The sequence below is a fragment of the Myxine glutinosa genome, chromosome 8, assembly GCF_964187855.1.
Source record: "Myxine glutinosa chromosome 8, kmMyxGlut1.1, whole genome shotgun sequence".
In the NCBI taxonomy this organism is placed as follows: Eukaryota; Metazoa; Chordata; class Myxini; order Myxiniformes; family Myxinidae; genus Myxine; species Myxine glutinosa.
The window spans coordinates 121047677-121058127 of record NC_136268.1 but is presented as its reverse complement, the minus strand read 5'-3'; the positions used below and the strand labels follow the sequence as shown (position 1 = coordinate 121058127).

Sequence of the window (10451 nt, the reverse complement as noted above, 5' to 3'; positions counted from 1 at the left end):
ACTTACTTTGAAACAACAACAACAACAAAGAATATTCTGAGTACGCACTGGTAGCCCCACACATTGTGCTCCAAATAGCGTGGCAAATGGTGCCAAAACAACAGCAAAATCACTGATGTTGAGGTCCGCAGGTTTTGCTTGTATACTTTGCTGATTAAAAACGAACTGAGGAAAAACTAAAATTTATTTTTAAAGAAAATATCGAGGAAGATGGAGGTGACGAAATTAGCGAAGAAGAAGAAAACCAATTATGGAAGGAGGAAGAAGAACTCCAAGGAAATCACCGAACCAGTTTACGTACGTGACGTACCGTTGCGGACGTGGAGGTTTTGGTGACTTTAGGTTTAGGAGCACCTGAGGTCGTTGGACGTGTTGGTTCGTCATGATTAACCGCGTTTTTCATCTCTCCAATGTGTTTCTCCTCCTGGCGTCCTGTGAAGCCTTCTATTTGCCCGGATTGGCGCCTGTCACCTTCTGCGAGCCAAATAAAGAGAAGAGCAGTTGCCCGGTAGGGATGTAGTCGCGGCCCGTGTTTTTAGGCTTCAGGAAGTACGTCCTGATAGTTGCGGCATCGACCTCGGCCTTTGCTTGTGTCCTGCCTGTTTGATAAACATTGTTGCTCTATATATTCCCAGACAGTAAATATGACTATGAGCGACGACCACTCCCGCTTGATATCTCAAATATTTATCATCTATCCACGGACCATTGTGTTCAATTTGGTGGTACTTTTGGTAAATGCTCATCGTGTGTTCCTTTTTGAGAAGGTGGACGTTTAGCACAGCATGCCTGTGTTGTACTTTATTACTATGAGGCCCCGACCCAGAGACGACTGTAGGTTTGCCGTCCGATCATCCGTCCGTTTAACCTGTGGTTTTCTGCACTTTTTCCCCACACCCTTTAAGTTTAAGTTTAACATATTCAACTGAAATTTGGTACATGACCTTGTAAGTTGCATAACAAGTTTGGGTTCTGGGGCGTTTCAACCCTTTTTTTTTTCTTTTTTTTTTCAAGGAGTTATGTCCTCTTTGAACTTGGAAAATATCACATATATTATATATGGGTCAGTTCCCCAGACTTAACCCCACTCCCGTCCCCCTCCCCCCCCCCCCAGCCCTAAGAACAACTAGGGAACATGTATAACAAAGCAATTGTCCCTCTTGTTTATCAGTTTACTCTTTTTGCCACGAACCCCACTTTTGCTATTTAACTTGAGTTGATCTAACCTATTACATACACTTTATTTTGTCATTTGGACTTTTCAAACTTGTTTAATCTCTGAGCAGGTTAGACAGGCAGGACTGGTACAGAATGGTTTGCCTTTGCCCTTTGAGCTACCGGATGATCCCTTGACTTACATGTAATAAAAACGTTTTTAAGAAATGTGAAGGGATGTAAGGATGAAGTATGTAAACAAGGTAGGGATGATCACAAGAAATGATCATGTGAAACCATGCCGACAACTTTCTTTGGTGTGTGTGTGTGTGTGTGTGTGTGTGTGTGTGTGTGTGTGTGTATATATATATATATATATATATATATATATATATATATATATATATATATATATATATATATATATATATATATGAGATGACATGCCCAAGACATATGAATACAACATGTCATGCATAACACGTGTATGCAATGCAACATGTGCACAGTATAAATATCTGCCCTATAAAACAGTGTATTTCTGTGTTTGTCCCTCTTAATAAGGGTAGGTTTTAAAGGCTTTGAGTCGTGCTTTAGAAGGGATTTGAGTGGGGTTTTAATGGGAAATCTTTGAACACGACTGTGTGTCCACTGGTTAAAAGACAACCAAAATACCCCAAGGATCGAAAAGACCCAAACAACCTCGAGGATCTAAACCAACCCAGAGGACCCAAAAGACACCAAAGACCCAATGGACCCAAAATTTCATAGGTAATATTGTCGTGCCTGCCCTGGGGGAGCCTTAAGTGTCAACTATAAAGTGTGGACTGGTGCTGTCTGTGGATCAGACCATGTGAGACCTCTGGGTTTTATTGTTGAGCCCCCTGGGTTTTACTGATAATGTGTTGGTAGCATGGTAGTCGTTCTTCTGCATCTGGTTCATTTTGGCAGATGTTGACACAAAATCCTTCATACTTCTGCCCTGATTTGGATCCAGTGTCTTAACCAGTTTTTTTTTTGTTTTGTTTACAGAATCGAGGCTCGTGAAAGAGCTAACATTTTTTTTTTTTTTTTTTTTTTTTTTTGTATACAAGATCGAGGCTCGTGAAAGAGCGAACATTAATCACACAGAAAGACAAACAGACGCATAAAACAAATAACATCGGGAGCGGTAGACAAGATGGGGAGAGAGGGGGAAGGACACAAACACAACATTTGAGAGCAGGGACCGAGAGACACGGAGACATCGAGAGATCTGTGGGAGGGAGAGGGCTTTGGGGGGGAGGCATGTGAAGGGGGGGAGGCATGTGAAGGGGGGGGGGGGGTGGGAGAGGTATAAACATATGGACACTGCCAGGATTTCCAGGAAAGAAGTTGGAATTTCAAACAAGGTGGATCTGGGGTGAATTAGTGGGGGTAGAAAAGATCAAGGTTATGGATGGGGGAAGATAAGAGATGGTGGTGAACAGCTGTTTTAAAGACCTGGAGGGAGGAGAGGGATTGAAGGGAGTGTGGGAGTTTGTTCCACAGGCGGGAGAAAAGAGGAATGAAAGAGTGAAGGTGAGCAGAGAGCCGAGATTTCGGCAGTTTAACCATCAGAGGGTTGCAGGCAGATCTTGTGTGACCTGTAGGAATATTTGGGGGACAGAGCCCATAGAGAGCTGAGGGAGCAAGGCCAGAGAGGAGTTGGTAGAAGACGGAAAGACCACCAACCTGCCTGCGGTGAGTGAGTGAAAGGCCCTCAGAGATAGCTTCATCGCGGGAGATTCCAATGATTTTGAAAGCTTTGGATTCAACAGCGTGAAGCCATAATGTGAAGCCACAACACATCACACAAACAAATCAAACAGACAAACAAAGTATATAAAAAGGGGAGCGGTAGACAAGATGGAGAGAAGGGGAAGTACACAAACACAACATTTGAGAGCAGGGACATCAGGAGATGTGTGGGAGGGAGAGGGCCTGGGGGGAAGCAGGATAGGTATAAAACGCAAGGACACCAAGGACTTCCAGGAAAGAAGTCAAAAGTCACCTCAAAAAAGTGGATTTGGGGTGAAATTAGCGGGGTAGAAAAGATCAAGGTTTTGGATGGGGGAAGATAAGAGATGGTGGTGAACAGCTGTTTTAAAGACCTGGAGGGAGGAGTGGGATTGAAGAGAGTGAGGGAGTTTGTTCCAGAGGTGGGTACAAAGAGGAATGAAGGAGTGAAGGTGAGCAGAGAGTCTTGATTTTGGCAGTTTAACCATAAGAGGGTTGCAGGCAGATCTTGTGTGACCTGTAGGAATATTTGGGGGACAGAGCCCATAGAGAGCTGAGGGAGCAAGGCCAGAGAGGAGTTGGTAGAAGACGGAAAGACCACCAACCTGCCTACGGTGAGTAAGTGAAAGGCCCTCGGAGATAGCTTCATCGCGGGAGATTCCAATGATTCTGAACGCTTTGGTTTCAACAGCGTGAAGACGAGCTGGGTGTGAGGCAGGAGCACCAGCCCAGAGGGGAGAGCAGTATTCCATTGAGCTGCGGATGAAAGCCTTGTATGTGGTGAGGAGCTCAGGTGTGCCAAGGAAGGACTTCGCACGACGGAGGATGCCCAGTCGGCGACTGGTTTTGGAGGCCAGATTTGAAATGTGGTTTTCCCAGGAAAGGTCATGGCAGATAGTGAGACCCAAAAGCTTGAGTCACAGAACTTCTTGGAGAGGATTATTCAGAAAGTGGATGGGAGGGTTGTCCAGTCAGTCTTTTCGGAGAGACATCGTAAGAGTGTGAGATTTGTCAGGATTGAAAGACATGTTCCACTTGTTTGACCAGTTTGTGATTTTGTCCAGGTCTGCAGAGAGTGAGGAGGCTGCAGACTGCCGATCTAAGGGATGAGGAATGGAGCAGCAGAGAGTGGAGTCATCAGCAAAGAGATAGAGAGATCATTGATGAAGACCAGAAAAAGCACAGGGCCCAGAACACTGCCTTGGGGAACTCCAGCCAAAACAGGAAGAGGAGATGAGAGAAACCCATTCAGGGCCACACGTTGACTATGATTGGAGAGGAAGTCCACCAGCCATGCGTGGAGATTTCCATGGATACCAAAGGAGGAGAGTTTGGTGAGCAGAGCGGGGTGCCAGACCGTATCAAAGGCACGTGATATGTCAAGGGAGACGGCTCTAATTTCCTGTTTGGCATTGAAGACCTCCATCCATTGTTGAGACAGCAGAAGCAGCATGTCTAGAGTAGAGTGACCTAGTCTGAAACCAAATTGATGATCAGAGATCAAGCCATTGGAGAAGAGGAAAGATTTCATATCCGAAGCAATGATGGATTCCATGACTTTGCTGATAATTGGAAGAAGGCTGATTGGTCTGTAGTTGCTAGGATCTGTTTTGGCACATTTTTTGTGTAAAGCGTTGATGTTGGCTGATTTCCAAGCAGATGGCAGATGACCTTGAGCAAAAGAGAGGGTGAAGAGACCAGAGAGAGGGAGTGAAAGAGCGGAAGAACACGATTTTAGGACCTGTGGGCTGATGCCGTCATGTCAAGTTGCAGAATCAGAGTCGAGGGTTGACAGAAACTTTTCCACCTTGTCAGGAGGAAAGGACACAGAGTCCAGGAGCAGCTGGGTACGACTGGGTATGGTGGGTACAGAGAGGGATGGGTTTGGGACACAAGATTTAGAGGCAAACACAGAGTTGAGGCATTCAGCTTTTTCACGTGCGGTGTCAGCCGTTAAGCCGTTTGAGGTGAGGGAGGGGATGGAGGGGGAACAAACACCAGAAACAGATTTGACCAGACGCCACCAGGATTTGGAAGAGGGAAACAGATAAGAGTTCGGTCTTGAGAATGGAGAGATATTGTTTCCTGACTCTCCTGAGGGTGGACACACACTTGTTTCGGGCTTTGTGAAAGGAAATGAGATTTCTATCTGTTGGATTTGCTTTCCAGGAGACAAAGGCAAGTTGTTTCTGGGCAACAGCCTCACCACAGGATTCCGTGTACCATGGACGGGAGGAAGGGTATGACAACTGAAGACGAGATGGGATAAATCTGTGCATGAGAGAGAGCAATTTACTTGGGAAGAATTCCTAGGATGAGTTGATGTCAGAGGCGGTAGAGATTGGAGACCAGTCCAGATGATTGATGGCTGCTTGAAGACCGTGCCAGTTGGCCTGAGTGAAATGCCAGACTCATCGACGCTGAGGAGGCTCTTTGAGAATTGTCAGAGAGATGTCCACTTTAATAAGCACATCAGATGAGCCGATTGGAGCAGAAGAAGAGCTGCAGACATTTGCAGGGAAGTTAGTCATAACCAAGTCCAGAAGAGAAGATGCTCCGTTGAATGAGATCCGGGTCGGGAAATTGACAGATTGTGTCAGTCCCAGTGAGTCGCAGAAGTCCTTTGCTGAGGAGCCATGGCTGGTGAGAGAGGTACCCACACCCAGCCAACTGGCATGGTGACAATTGAAATCACCACATATGAGGAAGAGAGAGTTGGGATGAGTCGATAGAAGTTGGTCCATATTATCAGACAGCGAGATGTAGATGGAGTCATCACTGTTTGGTGGACGGTACAACACACATATGAACAAAAGGTGCAAGCGAAGGGGAAGCCGTAGTGTTACGGATTCGTCACTTCCGTTGTGGTGGTTTTCATCCACTGTGAACATTTTTGATTCCATGTACTATTATTGTTTTCAAAAGGTTTATTGTTTATGAACTATTTTCAAAAGGTGAAAAAGTTAGAGTTAAAAGAAACAGGAAACTGGATCGGGAACCGGACGATGACGAAGAAGAAGAGGAAGAAGAGAAAGAAGGCGGAGCGAATGAGTCGGAGAAGAAAGCCGAGGTGCTTTGCGGTCCGGAGCGAACATTGGCGAGCAAAAGTCACGAGTGAACTTTGGGTTTCCCAGGAAAGGGATTCCTGCGACAGAGTTGGTGTCGCTGTGACAGATCAACCTGCGTGCCAGGTTTTGCGGTGGATTCTGAAGAGAATCATCGTGATCATCGTCGTGCCGTTGCGCCACGAGACCGGGCCGTCGGCCATTTTGACTCGCGCAGGACTTGCGCTTCGCTCAAGGTTTCGTCTCGTTTCGACCATTTTCACCGCATTCAGACATCGATCTGGGGTATGTGTGTGTGACGTGGCTTTCGAGTGGAAAGTCTGCGTGTCGCCGACTGTGAGCCTTGGAACGTCCATACCCGAGGGTGTGACTTCCCAGTCGCCGGGAGGGTGCCTTTGGATTTCCCAGTTGCCTTGAGGGCGCCTTTACGCAGCTTTGGCCACGTGACTGTGACTGTAATCCGAACGGGATTCTGATCGATTGGACATCGTTCTGACGATCGAGGTTCAACTTGGGTTTGAAGCCGGGAAAGAGACATTGGGAATGTTCTTGTTTCACTCACTTGGAGCACAGTGAGTTATATATTATGAAACTGATGGTACCATCATAGGATATTGATTGTACTTTGGTTACTATTATTGTTGTACTGTTATTCTTGTGTGATCTTAATACAATATTTGTTTGTGAGTAACAATTGGTGTGGCTTCACCATTGATCTTTAACATACAGAATAACACATTTTTCTGCCATGACTCCTCTCGGGGCTCGGAGGAACACTGTGACCAGGGGGTCGGGGAGGAGCACGTAACAGTAGCCAGAGGTATTCCTGGGGGTGAGGTGGAGAGAGGGCAGTGCAGGGCGAGTGAGGAAGAGAGTTTTTGATAAAGATAGCAACCCCACCTCCAGGACGAGGCTCAGGTCTATCATACCGGAGAAGAGAGTAACCCGGGAGAGATACTAAGGAATCAGAGACATCATGAAGGAGGAAAGTTTCTGTTAAGCAGATCACGTCTGGTTTGTCAAAAGCAACCTGTATGGAGAGATCAGTCAAGTTTGAGGGAAGGCCCCGGATGTTTGAGGTCCATACCGTTAATGAAGAGGAAGGGGGAGCATCGGATACAGAACAAGGTGGGGGGGGGGGGGGGGGTGGGGGAGGGGTAGGGTAAGATGTGGAAGAGGAGGAAGAGGTTGGGAGAGCTGTTGAAGGTGTGTCAGAGATTTCAGAATAGCTCGGAGAAAGGGAAGGATGGGGCGGACAAAAGGTTTGATGGTGATTGGGTGAGGCACATTGAGGTGTTATTTGAGGAGGGGAAGAGCGAGGCAGAAGGTTGGGGGAGATGGAGGTGAGAGTTGGAAGGGGGAAGAAGCGGGGAGGACACTTTGAGGAGGAGGGTGAGAGGGGGGAAATGGAGAAGAAATGAGGGTGGGGAGATTTGAAGGGGAGGGGCGAGGGGGAGTTTATGAGGGGAGGGGCTAGGGGGGGTTTAGGAGGAAAGGGGCAAGGGGGTAGATTTGAAAGGGATGGGTGATGGGGAAGATTTGGAGGGGCAAGGGGGTGGATTTGAAAGAGATGGGTGATGGGGAAGATTTGGAGGGGAGGGGAAAGGGGGGAGATTTGGAGGGGAGGGGTGATGGGGAAGTTTTGGAGGGGAAGGGTGATGGGGAAGATTTGGAGGGGAGGGGTGATGGGGAAGATTTGGAGGGGAGGGGTGATGGGGAAGATTTGGAGGGGAGGGGTGAGATTGGATTTTAGAAAGTGTACGATTAATGGGAAACGAACATTTATTGCAAAATGAGTTGCTTGTGACCTTCGAGTCAAAAATACATATAAGGACGCTGGAGAGGGGGGGGGGGGGGGGGGCGGAGTGCAGGTGAGTTTCGGGAATGTAGGAAAGAGGAACTGTAAGAGATGGAATTTTTTCTTTGGAATGAATAGGTTTGGTGAGCAAGTCGAAAGCACCCTTTTAAAGAAGAAGAAGAAGAAGAAAAAGGTGTTATAATATACGACAGAATACAGTACTTCAGGGGAAAGTTTAAACATTTTAAAATTTAACCGTGAAAACTATCTGGGGAAATGGGGGTGAAACACGTGGTCGAAGAACGAACGAACGAATAAGAACAGAGAAAGAAATGTTTTTTTGGTTTGTTTTTTTTGAGTTGTGATTTTTAACAAGGAAGTATGGGGTGAAAAGACTGGGAAAAACTGAGAGAACGAAAGTAATTGGAGCACAATCGACGGACCGCTGAGAGAAAAACAAAGCCTCAAGGTAGGACACGGTACAAGGCCTCAAAAGACGCGGCACGAATTAACCGACGATTTTCTATACAGGTATGAAAGATGAACACCGAGAATCCTCCTAGGGACACACCACAGGCACACGCACCGAAAGATAAATACAGTTTCGACAAAAACACAATTGTGAACAATTACTTAACTTCGAAAGTGTGAGAGCGTGGACAGCTTCGAAAAGACGTGACCTCACCAACAAAGATCTCGCGAGATCTCTCTGTGCTGTGCTGTTCCCATTAACAGAAACAGCCCTGTTCAGGATCGCTTTGAACCAAATTTTTGAATGTCCGTATGACGTTTGCACAATGTCCCTTTTCGGTGGCGTTCCAAGGTAGTCCACTCTGGATATCTTGCCTCGTCTGACTAGATTATATTCCATAATGTGGCTGCTTGACTCTTTCTATCCAACTTTTTTATTCCTTCCATTAGCTTGCAAGCCAACTTGGCATTTTGTTTTGAGCTCTTAACAGTAATGCCCGTTTTTCTGTCTACAAATGAATGGGCGTCACTACCTCCACCACCGAAGTTGTTTTCACCCCTGTTTGGCTCCATGTCTGTAAGCAGGATATGTCAAAGTTGTGGATGGATTTTGACAAAACGTGGTCGACAGATTGGGTGTGTGACAAGGACGAATTGATAAATTTGATTTGGGTGAAGATCCAGATCTGAGGATTTTAAAGTGATTCTTCACCATTGAGAAATAGTAGTAGGGGTTTCAAGGCCCAGAATCTGAAGGGGTTTCCAGGAAAGAGCAGGAGAGGAAGCCGTAGCCAGAGGTACTCCTGGGGGTGGGGTGGAGAGAGGGCAGTGCAAGGAGAGTGAGGAAGAGTTTTTGATAAAGATAGCACACAAGATAGATATTCGATAAAGATAAAGACAGATCTGAAGATAAAGATAGATACAAGATAGATAAAGATAGATATTCTTCATTAAAAAAAAAAACTTTTGTTGCGCAACAATGTTTGCTTGTCGTTTGCAGAGCGTCATCGAGTTGTTTGTGAACAGGCTGGACTCGGTGGAATCGGTGCTTCCCTATGAATACAACACGTGAGTAGATACCTCCTTGCAAAAGTTTTCTGGCAACAATTATTATAAATCCGACTTCAGACTTCCACTTCCGGTTCCTCCTGCAAGGAAGCGTCCTTCAGGCTCTCCACGTCATTAAAGTTTAGTATTTTCCCATTTGTGTCTTGTCAAATTTCCACTTGTTATTTTACTGTGTATGTGTTACTGTGTGCTTCTTGTTAGTTTCGGTGTTTAATTCGTGCAAACTTGTGTGTAATTGGTCGATTTCTGTTCGTATTGCCTGCGCGGCCTGGTCCCTCTCGGCTTCCCTCCCCACCTCGGCTTCCTTTTGTAAATGCATGTTCTTTTCTTCGCTGTATTGCTTTTTTTCTTTGATTTTCTTTTCTCCCCATACCTCTCCCTAAACATCTTACCCTTGGCCTAATGTGTTAAATACAAAAAAAAAAAATACAAATTATTATTACCTTCTCTCCTTGCAGTCCCAGCCCATGGCCATGTGCGTGTTGTCTCGCCCTGCCCCCTTTATCTCCTTTCTCTTCTACCTCTCCAGCCGATACTCACCTTTCCAATTTTAGTTTCCACCATACTCATTCAACCCTTTCTCCTTCTTTCTCAGATCACGCCCTCACTTCAGGGACCTTTGCCAGATTGTTTTTCACGGTTTTGTTTAAATATTATTTATGTATGTTTAAACTTCCATCACAAACAAACCTTTTTTCCTCCTCATCCATCCCTTTTTCCTTTTTCTGACACACCATCAACTGCTCTCCCTACCTCCCCCTCTCAACCTCATTTTACCCTACCTCTCCCCTCCCCTGTTCTGTACCCGCTGCTCCCTCTTCCTTAACAGTATGGACCTCAAGCATTCGAGCCCTTCGTTCAAACCTGATTGACCTCTCCATGCAGGTTGCTTCTGACAAACCAGACGTTATATGCTTAACAGAAACTTTCCTCCTTCAAGATGTCTCTGATTCCTTAATATCTCTTCCTGGTTACTCCCTCCTCCAGTATGATAGACCTGAGCCTCGTCCTGGTGGTGGTGTTGCTATCTTTATCAAAAACTCTCTTCCTCACTCTCCTTGCACTGCCCTCTCTCCACCACACCACCAGGAGTACCTCTGGCTATGGCTTCCTCTCCGCCCCCACCTTTTGTTCAT

General features: G+C 46.1%; 1 protein-coding gene across 1 annotated transcript in view; it reads left to right on the top strand.

The window, feature by feature from the left end:
- Window positions 1-230: 230 nt before the first annotated feature.
- LOC137432891 (transmembrane 9 superfamily member 2) overlaps window positions 231-10451 on the top strand; it is a 52978-nt gene continuing 42757 nt past the window's right edge. The window contains exons 1-2 of the mRNA XM_068125197.2: window positions 231-508; window positions 9248-9315. Coding sequence (XP_067981298.1) covers window positions 383-508; window positions 9248-9315 — 194 coding nt within the window. The 5' untranslated portion in view covers window positions 231-382. The remainder of the gene's footprint in view (window positions 509-9247; window positions 9316-10451) is intronic.